The sequence below is a fragment of the Muscardinus avellanarius genome, assembly GCF_963383645.1.
Source record: "Muscardinus avellanarius genome assembly, chromosome: 14".
NCBI classification, from domain to species: domain Eukaryota; kingdom Metazoa; phylum Chordata; class Mammalia; order Rodentia; family Gliridae; genus Muscardinus; species Muscardinus avellanarius.
The window spans coordinates 63,114,498-63,136,520 of NC_137800.1; the positions used below are offsets into that span (position 1 = coordinate 63,114,498).

At 42.5% G+C, this 22,023-nt stretch overlaps 1 protein-coding gene across 1 annotated transcript in view; it reads left to right on the top strand.

The window, feature by feature from the left end:
• The window catches only part of CDYL (chromodomain Y like), a gene marked incomplete at both ends in the record, with an annotated part of 169,499 nt that overhangs the window by 129,635 nt on the left and 17,841 nt on the right, over positions 1-22,023 (top strand). The window contains one exon of the mRNA XM_080710079.1: positions 21,649-21,905. Coding sequence (XP_080566205.1) covers positions 21,649-21,905 — 257 coding nt within the window. The remainder of the gene's footprint in view (positions 1-21,648; positions 21,906-22,023) is intronic.

Here is a 22,023-nt window from a genome sequence, read left to right on the forward strand (position 1 = left end):
TATTTGAAAAGGTACTATGCATTAAAAGATTATTGAAAGGGACATGTAGGGCATGAGTGCTCTGAAGACAGATATGATATGGAAGAAAAAAAAGACACAGAAAGACTTGTACAAGTGTTGGAAGTGAGAGGTTAGCCTTCACTCTCAGCAAACCTCAGAGTCTTGGTTGGGGTGGGGAGAAGCAGCAGAATACCTTTGGCTTTGAAAACTGTGTGTCTGTTTCAAGGTATTTTTTCTCTTGAAGTTAGCATATTTTTAGTTTTTAGATCAAATTCATTTGGAAATTTAAAATACAATAAAGGATATAACTTAAAGAACCTGGACGATACTTTTAAGAATGGATGAGAAATGCACCAATAAAAGCACACAAAAAGTAAAGATAAAAAAAAAAGAATGGAGGCCGGTCGTGGTGGCACACGCTTGTAATCCCCGCACTTGGGAGGCGGAGACAGAAGGATTGTGCTGGTTTGAAGTCAGCCTTGCTGGCTTAAGAGACCCTGTTTTCAAATAAAAATATAAAAAATAGGGCTGGGAGTGTTATAGGAGGGTTTCCAGGAACTCCAGTACCACCACCACCCCCCCAAAAAAAAGAATGGGTTAGAAATAGCAGTGGAGTCAGTCATTGCCGATGGCAGTGAAGGAGACTGGAAATGGTTTGTTACAAGGATCTTTTCTCTGCTGCTGAGTTTGGCATGTGTGCCAGGTACACACAGCAGAATGTCAAAATACTCAATCACCTACTGAACGGGATGGTTTGTCCCTGAGTAGTGTTACTATTACATTAACAAATGGGATACTTACTGGTCCTCATCAGACAATTTTGCCATTGTATAAACATCCTAGAGTATTCTTACACAAAATTAGATGGTCTGGGTCCATTACTCAATGTGTAAAGTGTGAGATCTAGTAGGAAGCTGCTATCAGCATAACAGCATACTGTTTTATAGCCCACTTGTTTTGTAAGTAGAAAGACTATAACAATAAAAGTGTAGTATGGTAAGGACATAAACCAGTAACTTAGTTGTTCATTATCATTATCAAGTATATGCCCTGCACATAATTCTGTGACCTGTATATCTGTACCCCTCCCAGCACAGTAAGTCTGTTTATACCAGCATCACCACAAACCTGAGGCATGTGTTGTACCGCAAATTTATGATGACTACAACACACTAAGCCATGGGATTTTTCAGCTCCATTATAATCTTACAGGGCTGCCATTATACATGCGGTCGTCCTTGATCTAAATGTCATTATACAGCACCTGACTATATTGTCACAGCTGTGGGGTTTTTGCAGAGGTCCTTGATCAGGTAGAGTTTCTATTTCACTTTGTTGAGTGTTTTTATTATGGAAGGGTTTAGGATGTAATCAAATGCTTTTTCTGCAGCTACAAAGATGATCATTTGAGTTTTAGGTTCTGTTCACATGGCTTAATACATTTATTTCTGTATATTGAGCTGTCCTTGCATTCCAATGACACATTGAGTTGGCCATGGTGTATAATCATTTTTCTATGCCAATGGGTTTAATTCTCTAGTATTTCATTGAGAATTTTATGGATCTCTGTTCATAGGGATATTGGCCTGTGAGTTTTTTGTGTATTCTCTTTGTCTGGTTTTATTTATTTATTTATTTATTTATTTATTTATTTATTTTGCGGGTCTTGGGATGGAACCCAGGGGCATTCAACCTTCGAGCTATACCCCTTGTCCTATTTTTTATTCTTCATTTTGAAACAGGGTCTTACTAAGTTGCGGAGGGCCTCACTAAGTAGCTGAGGTTGCCTGTGAACCGCGATCCTCCGGTCTCAGCCTCCCAAATGCTGGGATTACAAGTGTGCATCATCACGCCCGGCTTTTATCTAGTTTTAATATCAAGGTAATACTGATTTTGGGAAATAAGTGTGGAAATGTTTACTCATCTAATTCTTGTTTGTTACATCTTTAGACATTGGTAGAATTCAGCAGTGAAGCCATCTAGTCTGGCCTTTGCTTTGTGAGAATTTTGTTTGTGTTACTAGTTTACTCTCTTTAGTTCTTATGGGTTTACTCAAAATCTCAATTCTGGAATCAGTTTTAGTAGTTTTATCTTTCTAGGAATTTGCCCATTTCCTCTAGGTTATCTTAATTAGTTGACATACTGTTGTTCCTAGTATTCCCTTATAATCGTTTTATTTCTGTAAGGTCTGTAGTAATGTCCTCTCTTTCAGATCTGATTTTAGTGTGCTAAAATTTATCACTTGATCAGACTAGATAATCGTTTGTCAATTTTGTTGACCTTTATCATGTCGTTGTTTTCTTTTTCCCAATGGTACTAAAATTTAACCCACAGCCTTTATACTTCTGAACTATATTTTCAGCTTTATTTTATTTTTATTTTTGAAATAGGGTCTCACCGTGTTGCAGAGGGCCTCGCTAAGCTGCTGAGGTTGCAATCCTCAAACCTGCAGTCCTCCAAACCTGCGATCCTGTGGTCCTTCTCTCTCAGCCTCCCAAGTACCATGATTACAGGCATGTGCCACCACACACCTGGCTTTGGGCTCAATTTATTCTTCTATATTTAGTTCTTCAAGGCAGATGCATAGGCTGGTGGTTAGAAATCTTTACATATCAGTGTTCCCTTAATTTCCTTTTGCTACATATTGCTAATTTCATTCCCCTGTGCCCAGAGATCCTACTGTATATGATTTTATGCCTTTTTAACTTAGATTTGTTTTATGGCCTAGTTTATTCTCTATCCTGGAGACTTTTCCATGTGCACTAGAGAAGGTGTACTTTGGTGTTTAGGGTACATAACTCTATGTGTAGTTGGTCTGTAGTACCAATCATGTTCTGTTTACCTGCTAACCTTGTATTGGATTCTATTCATACTGTTTGCAGTATCCCTCCTGAAACTGGGATACTGAAATCTTTATAATTGAGTTCTCCTTTTAATTCTATCTGGTTTTGCTTTATTTTAGGGCTCTGTTGTTACATTATTCATGGATTTGTGATAGTTATGTCATCTTGATTATAACCTTATTTTATTATAAAATGTGCTTCCCCCATCTATTTATTTGTATGTTTATTGTGGTACTGGAGATTGAACCCAGGGCCTCATACGTACTAGGTAAGGGATCTAACTTGAAGCTGTACCCCTGCCACCACCACCACTTCTTTTTATTTTCTGTAGTAACAGTTTCTCTCTCAACACTAGCAAGGCCATTCTAGCTCTCTTTTACTATTTACATAGTCAATCTTTTTTCATTCTTCTAAGCCTATTAGTGTGTTTGAATCTAAAGCGAGTCTTTCATAGGATTGTAGCATGTTTTTCCTTTTTTCCTTTTTTTTTTTTTTTTTTTTTCTTTTGCAGTACTGGAGATTGAACCCAGGGGCATTCTACCTCTGAGCTATGCCCGCAGTTGTATTTTTTATTCTTTATTTTTGAAACATGGTCTTACTGAGTAGCTGAAATTGACCGTAAACCTGTGATCTTCCTGTCTCAGCCTCCCAAGTACTGGGATTAAAAGTATGCACCACCATGCCCGGCCTGTATCTTGTTTTTTGTTCCTTTTGTGAATCTCTCTTAAATGGAGTGTCCACTTCATTACATTTAATGTAGTTATAATCATACACTGCCACGTAACACACAATGTACAGGAGCTGAAAATTCCCTATTGTCCACAATGTGTTTGAGGCTCAAGATAAATGCACTGCGTGTTTCCCTAGCAGTAGGCTGCTGCTCTCTTGCCAACGTCTTGTTATGAGTACATCTTTAGAATTTCCCCTGCTTCCTCTTTCTTCCTCCTGTACTCTGCCACAGTAGACTCAATCCACATGCCACTGCTTTCCATGGATTGCAGACTGACTGACTGCTGTGCAGCCTCAGCTTGCTCACAAGTTCAGAGTTATATTTTGTAGTTTACCCAGCTCTTTAACCAGCTTCTTAGCCACAGATGGCTTTCTTCATTCTGAGCTGTTGTCCCTCTTGGTCTTCAACTGGAGCAGGTTCTGACGTGGTTTCTTAGTGCAGAGCCCACAGGTGTCATTAGGTGAATCCATTGGATCTGGTGTGACCTGGCGCCATCTGTTCTGTGGTCTACAAGATCGTGCATAGATGGTGAGCTCTTGTTCAAGTTCAGACATGCTTTGATATAGCAGTAAAAGCCCATCTCCTATCCCACAATGTCCACAGCATGTGGGGAAAGGATGAGAGTAGACCAGGCTCATGGCTAGGAGACCTGGAAGTGAATTGGTAGGTGAACATGGATGAGAGGCTGCCACAGACCCGCCTGTGAAGCTAGATCTGGCTGGGGTCCTTTCCTGACACAATGCTCTGCATGGCATCCATATGTGAGAACCACATCTTGAGGGTCTGTGCACCATGCCCGGTTTTTCAGATCATAGACAGCTCTCTGTGACATTAGGAAAATTCTCCATATTCTTTAATTATAGCAAATGTCCTGCTGTTCAGACATAGCAACAAACATCTTTTTTATCACATCTTACAGAAATTTATGATTTTTTTCTTTAGATAATTCCCTTGATTTGGATTTCTCAAAGGTTTGTTATTTTGTCGAATATTCTGATTTTTCCAACCATTCTCCAAAAACATGTTACTGCAGTCATCTTTCTGCTCCGCGCTCCAGCAAGCATATATAGACTTTGGCTCTGACTTTAGGGCACTTGTTGTTTTGGAAGTTTGGTAAAGTGTGTTTTCTTTTAATATTAGAATGGTGCCTTGATTGCTTCACATTTTTAGCATGTAGAAATTTAAATCCTGTTGAGAAAATAAAGCTGCAAACATGGTTGGAGTAAGTGACTATCCTTGGATACAAGCTGCATATAAGCACTTCTGTATCCCCCTTTCTAAGGGATAGTGATTCATAACGGATTTTTTCAAATATTGAGGCTATTTTAATATAAAATCTATGTTCCTATGATTAAATTTCTTTTAAGTAGCCTTGAGGTGAAGAAATCTTGACTGAAAAAAACTTAAGACTGAGTAAAGCGTGGTATGGTGGCAGATACCTGTAATGCCAATAGTTGGCTGAGACACAAGGATCACAGGTTGGAGGCCAGCCTCAGCAACCTGGCAAAACTCTCAACAACCTAGCAAGACTCTAGTTCAAAAATAAAAAAATAAGGCTGGAGTGTAGCTCAAAGATAGAACGCCTCTGGATTCAATCCTCAGTATCCCCACCACCCCCAAAATGGCTGAGTAAATGTCACAGGTACTACAAACAGTTCTTGAAAGGTTCATTGTGGATTAAACAAAGACATTGTTCCATGGTCTGACAACTAATGGAAATTAACTGAAAGGCCAGGAGAAGAATGCCTAGCAGGTGACAGTAGGCAGCTTTGTCCCCCAGCCTGCCTTCCCTCTAGTGATTTTGACCCTTTATCTTGACCAGGGCAGTTGGTTCCAGGCAAACAGCTGAGATCTGAGAGGAGAGGCATCTCTCCACCCCTCATAGCCTGTTTCTTACTAAAATAAAATCACGCATTTTAAGTGTGTGTGTGTGGCTTCCTAAATCCAAGGAGGTTACTCCTCGCAGGGCAGACCCTCTGAATGGAGATTTGGCCACTTGCGCAGCTCAGGTCGTGCCTCCCAGGGCTGATCCTCGAGACTGGCAAGGAGCCATGGAGCACCTCTGCTTGGATTTTGTTTTGGGACTTCCAAATAAGATTTTTTTCTTACTTGGGGAAGAAAATTTCTCTGTATATATGGGAAATGCTAAGAAATGCTTGGTTAATGTACTTTGGGGATTGTGTTGAGTGTAACTTGCCAAGTCCTTTGTTTTTGTAGTAATTTTTCCTTCTGGTTTTGGGGTAGCTAAGGGTATGTGTTGAATTTTTTTAAAAAAATAGGAATCTCAGGGAGAAGTTTCTCTCAAATCTTAGAAGTACCAGGTTATCTTAAGTCACGGGTTTATATTACCTTAAAACCTTTATTTTTAATAAAGGAATTGCTCTCCTTGCTCTGCCTTTCTAGAAACCTCAAAGCCAGCTTTTAGGAACTAAGGACATTTTTCTGTGATCTCACCTCTAGTTTCATCTCGTTGGGACTTAATGTGCTTTTCGGTAGTCTCGGCCTTTTTAGCCTTAATGGTCTCTTCTGCCCTTCAGAGTCTAAAATATATGTGAATACAGAAAAGTGTCCTCAGAGTCATCATGGCAATATTGGAGAACCCAGATAAAATGAATGCAACAGGGAAAGGCAAATGGTTTCCTGCTCTTTTTTTTTTTTTTTTTTTTTTTTTGTATTTTAAGGTGACATTGTAACATACAGATTGTTGCAGGTTCTTTTTCTCTCCAGTATTCACCCTATTTGCAAAGCTATTGAAGAAATAAAATGAGCTAAATTTAAAATGTCACCTTTTTTTGCTGAATCTACTTTAGGAACCTATGCTGATAGGATTAGAATGGTAGGGTTTATATTGCTTAGTAATTTTTGTTACAGTTTGTCAAAAGTAAAACTAACCCAATAGCTTAAATTTGTATATTTAATTAAAGACTGAAAATGCTTGAATAAAGTTCTTCATTAAGTTTTTCAAGGAATACAGTTCTAAGGATTATAGATTTTTTATTGTTCTTAACTTTGATGGTAAAATGTTGGTTATAGCTGAGGGCTTTGTAACCACTTTATTGGTTATATGTTTTGAAGAACATGTCTTAAAGATGAACATTTAGGTTTCCTTGGGGCTACTAATGACTCCATTACTTTTCTAGATTTAGGAATGCAAATCCCCTTAGGGATTAATGTTCTCTGAGGAGCTCAGCACAACTCAGAATGAAAATTAAAACTGACAGAGGGTTCTTGTCCCTATGATAATCTAAAAAGTACTGACCTTTACACACAAAACCTAAAACATGGTCAAGGACATGGTTCTCTCTAGTTGTACCCAAAATTTGTGTAGTTCGTGGTGATATTGCCTCTTGGAACATTTTATTCTGGCAAAACAGAAACCTTCAAGTTCTTTTTCTTTCTTTACTATCAGAAAGTCATTCAGTAAATTCTTGTGTTTAAAAGAAAGGGTCTCGCTCATAACCAAGTCACAGGCTTGATAAAGCGGGGATCCTGCTGCCCTTCTTTACATGAAAATCCCAGTACTGGCTGAGATAGCAATTGCCAGCCACAAAAAATAGTAACAAGTAATTTTTTATAAGATCTCGTCTCTAGACTAAGATATCCTCAAAATTAGCTATAGATTCTTCTACCTTTTGTCTTTAATTATAGTAACCCCTCTTCAACATTTAAAAGATTGAACAACCTGGTTTTCTCTGCTTGCCCATCCCAGGAATACTGATATGAGAAATTTAACAAGGAAGTAGAAATAATCACAATCTGTCATTTAAATCTTTCCCAAGAGCTTGATTATAGTTGGTCATTAAACACATTCTGGTGTAATTTAGGAAAATGTTCACTATAACTTCAAAAAATTAAACATAGAATTACCTTATGATAGAACAGTTCCACTTGTAGGGATGTACCCAAAGAATGGAAAGCAGAGTCTAGATGAGGTATTTTTATACCAGTGTTAGCGGCATGAGTTACAGTAGCCAAAAGGTAAAATCAACTCATGAGTCCATCTGATGAAGAGTAGATTAACAAAATATGAGCTGGGTGTAGTGGTGCACGCTTGTAATCCCAGTACTTGGGAGACTGAGACAGGAGGATTACAGGTTCGCAGCCAGCCTCAGCTACTTAGGCCCTCTGCAACTTAGTGAGATCCTGTTTTGAAATAAAGAATAAAAAATAGGGCTGGGGGTGTAGCTTAGAGGTAGAATGTCCCTGGGTTCAATCCCCAGTACCCCCCCCCCACACACACACGGTCTAACCATACAGTAGAATATTACCCTTAAAAAGAAGGAAATTCTTTACATGCTACAACACAAATGGAGGACCTTATGTTAAGTGAAATAAGCCTCTTGTCCACAAGAGGACATGTGTATGATTCACCTTATGTGAAATACCTAGAGTTAGTGGGTTCTAGGGGTGGGAGGGAGGTGGGGAAGATGGAGTTAGTGTTTAATGGAGACAGTTTTAGTTTGAAGGTGAAAAAAATCCTTGAGATAGTGGTGATGGTTGCACAACATTGCAAATGTACTGAATGACACTCAACTGTACACTTGAAAATAGTAAATTTTATATGATGTGTATCGTGCTACAGTTAAAAATAACTCCAGATGCTGTTTGTTAATACTTGATTCAGCACTTTTGAGATATTTGTCTACACCCCAATAGACTCATCACCCAGAGACAGAGCCCACAGATGTGCCCAGTCAAAGTGGGCACTGCTGCCAGGTCCAGGTGTGCAGGAAAGGAGCCTGCCAAGGCTCAGCGGATGCTCCCAGCACTGTGCAGTGCAGGGGACAGAAGCAGGACTGGGTGAGAATGAATGTCAAAGGCAGCTTATTCATTCCATTTGGCAGTTCTTAAATTGTGTGTGTGTGTGGGGGCTTTATTTTAAATAATCATACTAGCACAAGGTGTTCCCTTTGTAGTCCCTGCTAGTAAATAACATGGACCACAGCTTTAGGATGTGTAGATAGAAGTGTAAGAATTGGAAATGGGTGTGCTTTAAGCACAGGAAGGAAGCATGTTCATATGCATCCAGTGCATTTTCTTGCAAACTTTCCATGTGGGAAAAGAAACTTGTGACAGAGTACTACACCATCAAGTGCAGAGCCTGGTGGCCAGCAGTGACTTTCTCCACATTTGTGAAAACCCAGCCCCTTTGGTCCTTCTACCCAGGTTGATGTCAGAAATGACAAGAGGGTTCTAGTTTGGAGCCGTTAGAATGTAATAGCTATGAGATGTGTTAGGAGTTACATCAACCCTTGATTGGCTGGTTGCTTTTAGCTGACTCAACATCCCTTCTCTCTCGGGTGAGCTTTCACATTTCTCTCTTCCAGGGCTCGGTTTTTAGTTGTTCATGGTAGGTGGGTGAGCTGTTGATCCCCATACGCCCTCTCCATTGCTTCCAGCATAATTACATTTACTTATTTAACCCATACAAGATGGCCTCCCTCCGTTATTTTTTGTCCTGATAAACCTTCCTCAGACTCCCCTAAATCTATGACGTATCTGGCTACTTCTCTTTCTTTTGTGTGTGTGTGGGGTGGGGGGTGCTGGGAATTGAACACAGGGATGTTTATTATTTATTTGGAAACAGGGTCTTGGTGAGCTGCCAAGGCTGGCTTTGAACCTGCAATCTTCCTGTCTCAGACTTGGAGGCCCTGGGATTACAGATGTACAACTCTTGTATTTACCAGTTGCATCCAGCAGATACTTAGTGCATACACTGTATTCAGAATACATGTGAGTGTTAAAATACCAGCTCCATCAGGTCTTCCAGCACTCCCTGAGAATGTCCCTTACCTTGAAGCCCTCTCGTCAGGTCACTTAACCTTTCATCGTTCACTTTCATGCATCTGCAGCAGGTGGCTGAACATGATGGCGAGCTTTGATGCAGCCTCGTGGGCCTCATTATGACCTGAGCTTGGTTCAGTAACCCAGGGCCAGGTGGTAAATTTTCATCTTGTAAAGTGGGGATTTATTACTGCCCAGGGAGTGTTAACAAGTCTGTGAATATTAGTGGCTGGCGCTCTTTTAGTGGTCCTAGGTATCTAGGACCACGTTACTCTGAGGAACCACAAGATCAGTCAGTCACTGGGGTCCTCTCATCCATTTGGTGAAGAATAGTAAATGGAGTTAGAGAGTTAATGGGTAGTTCATTCTGAGGGAAGATGATTGAACACAGTGTGAATAGTTATACTTTTCCTTTTTTATTTTTTGTTTTTCGTGGTACTGGGGATGGAACGCAAGGGTTTTCTACCTCCAGGCTACATCCCAGCCCTATTTTTTATTCTTTATTTTGAAGCAGGGTCTCACTGAGTTACAAAGGGCCTCACTAAGTAGCTGAGGCTGTCCACAAACCACGATCCTCCTGTCTCAGCCTCGCAAATTCTGGGATTACAAGTGTGCACCACTACACCCGGCTAGTTTTACTTTCCTGAGGGACATTAATTGTGAAAACGTTACAAGTACAGGCAATATAAGGACCAACTGCTGAACTGTTTCTGCATTGAATATACCACTGAAATCGCAAACTTGTTTCTTTTTGAAGATGAAAATAGTGTTAGTCTATGCTAACCAACTTCACAACCCCTGCTGGTTCCTTAGATCATGAGCAATCTGTCTGCCTCTTCACTTCATTCTGTTGCATATCTTTTTTTTTTTTTTTTTTTTTTTTTTTTTTTGTGGTACTGGGGTTCCTGGAAGCCCTTCTACCTCCGGGCTACACTCCCAGACCTATTTTATATTTTTGAAACAGGGTCTTTACGCCAGCATGGCTGGCTTCAAACCTGCGCGATCCTCCTGTCTCTGCCTCCCAAGCGCGGGGGCGGGGATTACAAGTGTGCGCCACCACGGTGGGCCCAGCCTCTGTTGAATATCTTTTTACTTGCTTGTGATTGAACTATATCCTTCCTTTGCTTTAGGAGAAATGTTACTGATACTCTTCATTTGTTTTCTGCCCTGATTTCTCATTTGGGTTGCTTTGGACATCCTGTCTCAAATCTCAAGTATGCTCTACTGGTGAAAGGTACCAAACATCAGTTCAGTACTGTGGTCCTCACTGTACATCAGCGTCATTTTGGAAAGGGACCTGTGTCCCATCCTTGGAACCTCAAGTGGTGCTGGTGTAGTCCAAGAAACACTCTAAACAAAGCTTTCCAAGCGCTTGTGTTGTGAGTCAGGGTAAGAACTCCTGCCCTAGATGGCAGCATGTCGTACTTGACACATCAAATACCACACTATTACGTATCAGGCTGCTCTTATTTAGGTTTAAGAAATTATAACTCTCTGGAGTTGATTTAAACTTGCATAGTCTCATTAATTGGTACTCCCTTTTTGTCTCAAAATAGCATTTTCTGTTTACGTCTCCTTAATGCTTTTTATACTTAATATTTTTAGATTGGTCCTCTCTGAAAAGTTAGCTATTAGAGTGTATCATTTTAATTGAAAGAGCCACAGCTTGTGTTCTTTCTGGTGATTTCTAAAGTGCTTCTTAAGCCTATGTGCTCTCAGGGTTTTTAACATCTTCAGTTCACAATTTTCCATGTGTTTGCCTTACATCTATTTCTGACATCCCTGAGTTATTCAGTTTCGAGAAGTGCTTAGAGGCTTGTACATCCTCCATTCTCTTTGCTCTTTAGAGAGTGAGTAGTTCCCACGTCATACCAGAGGCAGTGCAATGCAGAGTTCCGGGGTGGCTTGCCCTGCTCAGCATAGCCCAGTTCCCATTGGAGAGCTGGTGTTAAGTGCTCAGCTGGAACCTGGAATGCAGCGCCTGACTATGTCACAAGATGACATCAGAACCTGTTTGTCTGTGTTTAGTTTAGTATTTTGTATATTTCGGTTCTTGGTTTTTTGGGAACATACTGGACTAAAAAGTTTGAGGAAAGTCATGGCCATGGGGTAGACCAGTGGCAGTGTGCATTAAATGGCTAGATGCCAGGGATGCCATATAGTCGATGAGAGCAGTCCAGAGGTACCAAGATTGCTGTGGAAATCAGCAAGTCAGAACTCCGCAGAGGCAAGGCAAAGCAAGGGGTAGACAGATTGGACGTCAGCATGGGTGTGGTAGGCAGTCCAACCGAGGATGCATTGGTCCCCTCCCCTTGCCAGGTGAGGCCCTCAGAGGCTTGCGGCCCCTCGCTTGGTAGTGGCCTGATGTCCTGCTCTCCCTCTGTGCTGCCTGGCCCCGGAACTGCAGTGAGCCAGGGAGGGACCGTGGTGATGCTGTGCAGAAAGCATGTGCATGAGATCATGTTGGTGAGAGCTTGGGTTGCAAGTTTATTTGACTACCAGATGTATCCCAAGTGTGCGGTGCTCTGCCAGATCCTGATAGAGAAGGGCCTCCACTCAGGCAGATGAGCCAGGGCCAGGCTGGCAGGGAGTGCAGCAGAGCTTCTCAGATGAACTCGGCACCCAGAGGTGTTGGTGGCACTGAAGCAGACATGTCCGGTGTGACCCACTGCAAGAGACACATCAGTGCCAATGCCCAGGCATGCTATGATCCCTACTTTCTCATAGTCTATTCTGTTTGGAATATATATTGATGGGAGCCATGAAATTGTATTTGTGTCCCAGAGCTTGAAAGACACTGCTGTGTGAAGGAGGGGTGTGTGAGAACATAGCTAACACAGCTGACCCAGCTGGCTCCAGGGTAGATGAAGTGACCAGAGGGAGACCTTTGAGTCTGCACCCACCATGGAGACCAGTGGCTACAGCAGCTGGGACAGGAAGAAGACAGCTCGGGCATTTGTATTTTGAATGACTGGCAGTTTCTTGTGGCCTGGCAGAATGTCCCTGTGCTGGAATGTCACTGTGCCGGTTTCCTCCCTCTCATTCGCTGTGCCGGGTCCGTGTCTGGAAGCAGCTGTGCCTGATGGTGGAGTGCATGGTTGGGTGCAAGGGCCCTGCGCACTCAGTGCCAAGCTTTGGGATGGACGGGGCAGGGGACGTGTGTTTGTGTAGCAGATTTTAGACAGGCTCATTCTTGATAAAATTTCTTGGACTGGGGTGTAGCTCATTGGTAAAAGTACATGCCATGCATGCCTGGTACTGTGGGTTCAACCCCCAGTACCAAAAAAAGAGAAGACAGAAAAGATTTCTTATGCAGATGTCCTCTGCTTAAAATGGGGTTCTGTCCCAGTAATAAATAGTAAACCCATTATAAGTTAAAAATACCTTAAGTCAAAAACGCACTGAATATACTTAGCCTACACAGCACTAAGTATCAGACACTTAATCCACAGCCCTTTATAACTTTTCCATTCCAAAAATAAAGGTATTTGAATATAAATATATTTGTACTATATTTGGTGCATGACAAAGTTTTCATATAGTTTTATAATTTAAACTTTTTTGTGTGTTAACTGGGGATTGAATTCAGAGGCATTTTCTACCTCCAAGCTTCACCTTCAGCTCTATTTTGTTTTTGTTTGTATTTGAAACAGGGTCTCATTAGGTTGATGAGTCTCAGTGCCTTCTGAGGCTCCTCAAATCTACAATCCTGTTTCAGCCTCCAAAGACTAGGATTACAGGCATGTGCCACCATGCCTGGCTAAGAATAAACTTCTAAAAGTTGAATTGCAAAGGCAGAGATTGACTGCTACATCTTTGCAGACAGCTTTCTAGAAATATACCAGCTCACATCTGAATGTCCTTCACCAGCCCTCTTATTTACCATATTTTAAGTTTTCTTAATAAAAATGATTTTCATTTTTGTGATTATCATTTTTCACATGTTGGTATTTTTTTAGTCTATCATTCAAGTTTGCCGTGTGTGTGTGTGTGTGTGTGTGTGTGTGTGTGTGTGTGTGTTCCTTCTGTTTTATTAGGATTTAAATCCATTTGTGTTAATTCCTTAATGTGTGAAATAGTAGCCTTTCGCCTGAAGTTTTCAGTTTGTAAGTACTTGACTTTTAACTTTTCTTCTATCCTTTTGTAATATTTAAGTTCTTTTTCATCCAGAAATAACATATTGTATTATGTTTTTATTAAATAAAATAAAATAAAACGAGAAATAACTTCCTATTCTTTCATTCCCGGTTATTGACTGGTCCCCATGAGCCAGTGTTGGTTTGTTCAGTGTGTCCTCTTTGAGGAGCTGTGGATAGACTGACTCCCCATCTGTACCCCCTGTACTAGAACCCATATTCTCTCTTTTATTCCCCACTTCATGCACTTTTTTAAAAAGATGCCATTCCATTGTCTTCGATTATATACACTATAAAGATAAGTATGCAGATTTTCAACAGATTTCAAAGTTCCTTAGTTGGTGTGTTCGTGTGTATGTGTATATTTATCTTTTGTTAAGCTGCTTGAATCTATTGGCCTCTGGTTTCCATCAGATTTAGAAAATCTTTTAGCCATCACTTCTCATTTTTCAGACTCTCCTATTAACTGATTTAACCTTGGTCATTGATCCTATTCCCCTACTTTGCCTTACCATTTCTAGTTGGTTGCTGAAAATTAGGACTTGACAGTTTTGTTAAATGCTCTTTAAAATGTATTGGATTTCTTATGACAATAAATTATAACTTGTATGCATCAGTCTGATCCTTTCGGCTTGTTTTTAGGCCTTGTTGGTACAACATTACGTACTTTTTATTCTAGACCTTAGTGTTGCCACCAGTAGCGCCGGTTCCAGGGCCTCCATGGAGTGCCCACGTAGGACATTGAGTTATCTCTCTGCCTGGTGAGGACTCGCAGCCCTGTGTGAATTCTGGAATTACTCAGGGTTACTGGCTTTCCTCAAAAGTTGTTCTCTGCCCAGACTTACGGAGTCTCTCCCTATGTGTTCCTAGACTGGGATACAGAGACTCAAGGGGATTCCGAGGCAGTTCTGGAACGTTTTCTGTGTATAGCACCTTCTACCCTGCCCAACAAAATGTATCCTCCTGCGTCTTCAAGTCATCCGTGCTCTGCTTTTTTTTTTTTTTTTTTTTTTTTTTTTTTTTTTTTTTTTGCCAGACTGGATCTGGGTTTCCCACTGCCTATGGTATGGAAGTTGTGTATGTAGTTATCAGGCTCACCTGCCTGGTTGGCCACCTTAACTCTGGAGGCACAGCCCTTGCCTCCAGTTGTCCAGTGTCTGGAAACATGTTTGTGTGCTTCCTGGTCTGCTTCCTGACTATCATTGCCAATGAGGAAGTCCAGCACTGTTTCTTCCTAAGCTTGGAAGTAGATGCCACAAGTCATTTTTTAGAGAAACTTACACCATTTAGAAGCCATAATATTGAACAGATTAGCCATCCACATTTATAGATAACTTTTTGTTCTTGAGCCCATTAAAAAGAAAACCAATTATTAGAATAGACACTAAAATAAGTTTCTTAGCTGGGCGTGGTAGTGCATGCCTGTGATTCCCATACTTTGGAGGCTGAGACGGCATCGCAGGTTCAAGGACGGCCTCAGCAGCCTCGAGGGACCTATTTCAAAATGAAAAAGAGCTGAGAGTGTGGCTCCAAGGCAGAATGTTTCTGGGTTCAGTCCCCAGTAACCACAACCACACACACACACACACACACACACACACACACACACACACACATTTTCAAATAGATTTTGTTCCTCCATGGCTTTTGTGCTGATAGATACTGGGGAAGCATTTGTTGTCTCTGAGTCCTTGTCGAAAGGCATTATCCGCACTCAGGCACGGTTCCTCTGCTTTCGTTCAGATTGTTGAATCAGTGAGACACATTGAAGTTGTACACACATTATTTGTGGGGGATATTTCATCCTGGATCTCAGCATTTGTCTTTATTTAGTCATTAGCAGTTGATTGTGCTATCAAGTCTAGAGCTGACTGTCCCTAGATTGGATTGAGGTGATTAGCTGAGTGATGTGCTATCTAGTGGCTCACTTAAGTTCTTACCTCTAAATCAAGGGGTCTAGACTTGAAGAGACCGCGGTTTTTGTTCAGTAACTGTTTATGGAGTGTTGTGAATACTAGGGAGACATCAGTAAGTGAGATGACTAGGGACCTTGCTCTCATATGGCTTCATGGAGCACAGTGATAGTAATGATTACAAATAAAACTATCGGGATGCTGTGAAGAAAAATGAGGCCGTGTGAAGTGGTGATGGGGAGGGGCTGGCGTTGGACGGGAGGTCCAGGAAGGTTTTTCTGAGGAGCTAACTCTGAGCCGCCATCCAGATGAACAAAGGAACCTGGCCATTTGAATCTTGGAACCGAGGGTATTGTGGAGTGGGGGAGCAGGTACACAGATCCTCAGATGGCACAAACATGAGTGGCATGCAAGCTGTGGTTTGATGGTCTGGAGCTAGAAGCAGAGGGACATACATGGTCAAAGCTTAGCTCTGCTGGCATTTGTGATTCAAACACTTGCCCAGGCCATGCAGTTCTCCACCTAATAGCCAGGGTTACATGTCACGGGCACTTCACAGGTGGATAACAAGGACCCAGGAGTTCTGTTGGTGGGCCAGTGGTTGGGGCACTTAGTAAGATCAGAGGCCAAAATCAGCAGGGGCAGAATCAACTTTTTGTGATACCCGGGGTTGTATCCAGGGGCATTCCACCTCCAAGTTACACCCCCAGCCCTATTTCATTTTGCTTTTGAAACAAGGTCTCACTAAGTTGCTGGATCTTGCTAAGTTGCTGAGGCTGTCTTCATACCTACAATTAGCTTGTCTGAGTCTCCCAAGTCCCAGGATTATAGGCATGGGCCACCACAGCTGGCAGAAATAAACTTAAATGATAGGAAAAAGCCAGGCATGGCAGCTCACACTTGTAATCTCAGTACTTGGGAGGCTGAGACAAGAGGATTGTATGAGTTCAAAGCCAGCCTCAGCTACTTAGTAAGGCTCTCGGCAACTTAGCCTGTAGGTAGAAGGTCCCTGGGTTTCATTCCTAGTACCACAATAAATAAATAAATAAATAAATAAATAAATAAATAAATAATAGGGAAAGATGCTATGAAAAGGAAGAACCCTTCAGGGTTGGCAGAGGCTGACTAAAAAGCCAGGCAGCGGTGTTCTGGTGGGAGGCAACTACCCAGCACTCAGCAGGTACTATGACAAAATACCATAGACTGGATGGCTTATAAACAATAACAGTTTCTTTCTCACAATTTGGGGGCTAGGAAGCTCAAGGGAATGGCAGATTTGGTACCTAGTGCAGGCTTCCCGATCCTAAATGCTGACTCTAGCTAAAGTCCTCATGTGGTAGAAGGGACCCTGCAGGCTCTTCAAGCCTCTTGTAAGGATGCTAATCACCTCCCAATGTCCCCACTTAATACCATCCCTTGGAGGGAAGGGTACTGGTGTGAATGAGCGGTGGGGTATGCATTGAAACCTTGGCAACAGCCCCTACCCCATGTCGCCATGACTTCCTGTTTTGTTGGTTTGTTTGTTTTGTGCTTTGAAATAGCATCAACTAAAAATTCACTCAAGTGACCCTGAGAGACCTAGCACACTGACGGGGCTTATCTACAAGAAAGAGCGCGTCCACAGGGCCCTGGCCCCATCGCTCTGTCACCAGGCTCTGTACCTGCCTGCACGCCTCTGCATAGAAGTGTTCTGGCATGAGCTTTTTTTTTTTTTTTTTTAGGAATGAGTTGTTTTTTTGTTCTTGTTTTGTTTTGTTTTGTTTTTAGGCAGGAAGATTTCTCTTGTCAGCATCACCTAAGTGTCTGTCCTTTCAACAACTGTGTTGTGATGGGGTTTTTCCTGCTTTTATTTTACACTGTAGGATGAACCCAGGGGTTTTCTACCTCCAAGCTACACCCCCAGCCCTTTTTGTTTTGAAGCAAGGCCTAATTTTTTGTTTTGTTTTGCTAATTGCTGAGGCTGCCCTTGAACCTTCATCCTCCTGTCTCCACCTCCCAAGCACTAGAATTAAGACATGCACCATTGTGCCTGGCTAAAATTCTTGGCTTGAACATCAATGGGTTTGTGCCCATGTTTTATTGTATCCTATAGTCAGGCTTCTGCACCTAGTGCCCCCCTAGTGCTAGCCCAATGCAGATTGGTCAAATGAAGTATAGTTATCTGTACAGTGGGCTCCATAGCCCTGACAGGTTCCAGTACACTGTCAGATGGTTAAAAACTTGGCTGTTTTTATTATTGGCCTGTAAACCTCCCTCCCTCGACCTTGTCTCCATTCCCCACTTCTCTGCAGCAGGTGCCCTCTGGACGTGTTCCATTGCCACAGCAGGCACCTCTTCACTTCAGGGAGCCTGTGGTAGCCTACCCAGCTGGCTCGCAGCAGGCTCACGCTTGCTCTTCCCAGCACCGCCATCACCTCCATATCCAGCCCTGACATCCCAGGCCCCACCTCTGCACTTTGTAGCATCTTCCACTGAAGCCTTACCGTGTGCCCCCACCCCGTGCTCCCTCAGACTCCCCTCTGGCTGCCCCTGCCCTACGCACTGAGGCTCTGTGGGGCCCGGTCGGCTCACGCATTCTCGGAGCCGGTTGAGGAGTGGACAGAGGAAGAAGAGACAGTTAGTGTAGATCAGGTGAGGCCGCAATGGGGAGAACGGGCAACCGTGCTGACAAGCAGTCAGGAGCCGTCGGGTTCTTAATCATAGCTAGGCGAGGATGTGGTAGAAGAAGAGATGGAGTTGTTAAGGAAAGAAAAGCCAGGCACAGTGGCGTACACCTGTGTTCCCAGTACTTGGGAGGCTGAGACATGAGGATCGCAGGTCTGTGGCCAGCCTCAGCTACTTAGGGAGACTCACAGCCACCTATGAGACTTTTAAAACAAAAAATAAGCCGGGCGTGGTGGCCCACACTTGTAATCCCCACTTTTGGGAGGCTGAGACAGAAGGATCACACAGGTCCAAAGCCAGCCTCTGCTGCTTAGGCTCTCGGCAACTTAGACCCTGTTTCCAAATAAAATTTAAAATAGGTCTAGGAGTGTAGCCCAGAGGTAGAAAGTCCCTGGATTCCATCCCCAGTACCAAATAAATAAATAAATAATAAATAAATAAATAGGCTTGGGGTGTAACTTGGAGGTAGAATGCCCCTAGGTTCAATCCCCATCCCCATCCCCTCCAAAAAAAAGAAAGAAAGAAAAAATCCCTTCCTAACTCCTTTCAGTTAGCATTTTAGGTCAAAAAACCAGGAGTAGGCCAAGCGTGGTGGTGCACACTTGTAATCCCCGCGCTTGGGAGGCTGAGACAGGAGGATCTCACCGGTTTGAAGCCAGCCTTGCTGGCTTAAGAGACCCTGTTTCCAAATAAAATATAAAATAGGTCTGGTAGCCCAGAGGTAGAAGGGTTCCATCCCCAGTACCACACACACACACACACACACACACACACCAGGAGTAGGAACTTGCTGTATAGATTGCCAGTGCAGGAATGACATAGGCCAAGGCTATGCACTGCAGCATCGTTTATAATATTAAAATCACTGACGGTGAGTGCTAGCCCAACGCAGATTGGTCAAATGAAGTATAGTTATCTGTACAGTGGGCTCCATGGCCCTGACAGGTTCCAGTACACTGTCAGATGGATAAAAGCAAGATGTAGCAATGTGTATAACAAAACACTTCTAGGATACTACCCTTTGTATGTATATATATATATATATATATATATTTTTTTTTTTTTTTTTTTTTTTTTTTTTTTGGTGGTACTGGGGTTCCTGGAAGCCTTCCTTCCTCCGGGCTACACTCCCAGACCTATTTTATATTTTTGAAACAGGGTCTCTTATGCCAGCACGGCTGGCTTCGAACCTGCGCGATCCTCCTGTCTCCGCCTCCCAAGCCCGGGGATTACAAGCGTGCGCCACCACACCCGGCGTCCTTTGTATATTTTAAAAGGAGGAGAGTAGGTTTTGTTTTGTTCTGTTGTTTGAGTTTCTTAAGTTCTGGGAATTGAGCTCAGGGACATTCTCTCTCCAACTCCTCTCCCCACCCCTCCTTTTCTTTCTTTCTTTTTTTTTTTTTTTGAAAGAAGATTTCACTGAGTTGCTGCGACTGGCCTCCAACCTGTGGTCCTCCTGTCTCTGCCTCCCAAATGCTGGATGCCATTTTTTTTGTCTGTAGATACAGACACTCTGGAAAGACACATGAAAACCCAGCCCCAGAGGCTGACTAGAGGTTGTGGTGCTGGGCAAATAGAGGAAGCAAGATGGTCCTTTCCACTACATATTTTTTTTATATATTTTAGATTCTTAAAACATACTTTTCTAACCTCCTTAAATTTTTCAAAGGAAGCCGGGCGTGGTGGCGCACGCTTGTAATCCCCGCGCTTGGGAGGCTGAGACAGGCGGATCGCACAGGTTCGAAGCCAGCCTCAGCTACTTAGTGAGGCTCTCAGCAACTTAATGAGACCCTGTTGCCAAATAAAGTATAAAATAGGTCTGGGAGTGTAGCCGAGGGGTAGAAAAGCCCCTGGGTTCCACCCTCAGTACCACAAAAAAAAAAAAAAAATTCAAAAGATTTAATTTTTTATTCCAAAGTTGAAATGCCCCGCGCTTGGGAGGCTGAGACAGGCGGATCGCACAGGTTCGAAGCCAGCCTCAGCTACTTAGTGAGGCTCTCAGCAACTTAATGAGACCCTGTTGCCAAATAAAGTATAAAATAGGTCTGGGAGTGTAGCCGAGGGGTAGAAAAGCCCCTGGGTTCCACCCTCAGTACCACAAAAAAAAAAAAAAATTCAAAAGATTTAATTTTTTATTCCAAAGTTGAAATGCCCCGCGCTTGGGAGGCTGAGACAGGCGGATCGCACAGGTTCGAAGCCAGCCTCAGCTACTTAGTGAGGCTCTCAGCAACTTAATGAGACCCTGTTGCCAAATAAAGTATAAAATAGGTCTGGGAGTGTAGCCCAGGGGTAGAAAAGCCCCTGGGTTCCACCCTCAGTACCACAAAAAAAAAAAAAAATTCAAAAGATTTAATTTTTTATTCCAAAGTTGAAATGTTGAGTTGTTTGTCCAGGAAGATTATTTGGCATCTCTAAAAGTCCATTTATGAGTCTTTTCTGCTGGCGATGGCGCATTTTCTTTCACTTTGGAAGAAATATTTCTGATTCTTCATTCTCAGGATTTTTCCATCAGAAAGCTTCTGCCATTACTAATTTTATTAGTAAAGTCTGATATGGTTTTCATAATTTCTTTTTTCCATACCCAGAGGCTATACATTCATTACCATGAATTATTTAGACATTATTTAGACAGTTCATATAGATAGTAGAGTAATTATTTGTCTTAATACTCTCTGATATATCTCAATAATTCTAGCCAACTATTAAATGAAACCCTTGACTTTATTATGATTTAGAATGTGGGGGCAAGGAGTGTAGCCCAGTGGTAGACCACTTACCCGAAATACATGAGACCCTGGATTCCATCCCCGGCACTGGAAAAGAAAATGAAAATGTTCAGTTCAGGAAACCCTAACTTAAGGCTGGTTGAAAACAGCTCCATGTTGGCATGGAGGTGCAGTGACAGGAGGGACGTTGGTGGAACACTTCTTTGGTGGGAGAGGAAAGCTGACTTCAGCTATACAGGCTGACAGAAAAAGTAGGACTGGGACTGGCAGACAGGCCTTTCATTAATCACCTCTCTGGGCAGCATATTGAAGAACTAGTTACCTGCAGTGTCCCCAGAATGTGGCAGTCTGAAGTGGCGGCCACCATGCTGCTCCACGTACCTGCAAAGACAGACAGCTGCACCCATGATTTCTGTGCAGGTCCCTCTTGTGTTCAGAAAAAGGAACTTTTGCCAGGTAGCTTAACTCGTAGTATTTTCTTGAATCTGTTTCCTTTTCCCATTCAACTTCTCAAGCCTAAGGTAGATAGATACCCTCCCATGAGGCCCATTCTCCTTAATTTCCAGTCTTCAAAAGTCTCAAATTTTGTAGCTTTCTTTCAGTCAATCCCTCTCCATCTTTTTTTTTTTTTTTAAGCCAGAAAAGCCAGTGTGTGATTTTCTTGTCAGATACTACAGGAGAGCAAATACCTTTATCAGCAGACTCTCTAAAGGTTCTAAATTTTAACTTTCTTGCATTCATACAAGAAGTCCTGGGTTTACAATGAGCATTTTTATCTGATTTGGAGGTGACCCTGGGGAGTGAATTGGTCATAGGACATCACAGACCACTGTGATTTCAAACTCTTGGCAGGTACATCTCCGTTCATGGATGCGCTAACCGCCAATGGAACAACCAACATACAGACATCTGTTACGGGAGTGACAGCCGGGAAAAGGAAATTTATTGACGACAGAAGAGACCAGCCTTTTGACAAGCGGTTGCGTTTCAGTGTGAGGCAAACAGAGAGTGCCTACAGATACAGAGATATTGTCGTCAGGAAGCAAGATGGCTTCACCCACATCTTGTTATCCACAAAATCATCAGAGAATAACTCACTAAATCCAGAGGTGAGAGACGCTCCTTGGGCCAATTTGTGCTCCCTGCTTCTCCTCGCCCCTGTCTCCTGGCCCGCTTTGCTGAACTGGCGCTCTTCTTGTGCTCTTCCAAACCTCCTGGGCCATCTCA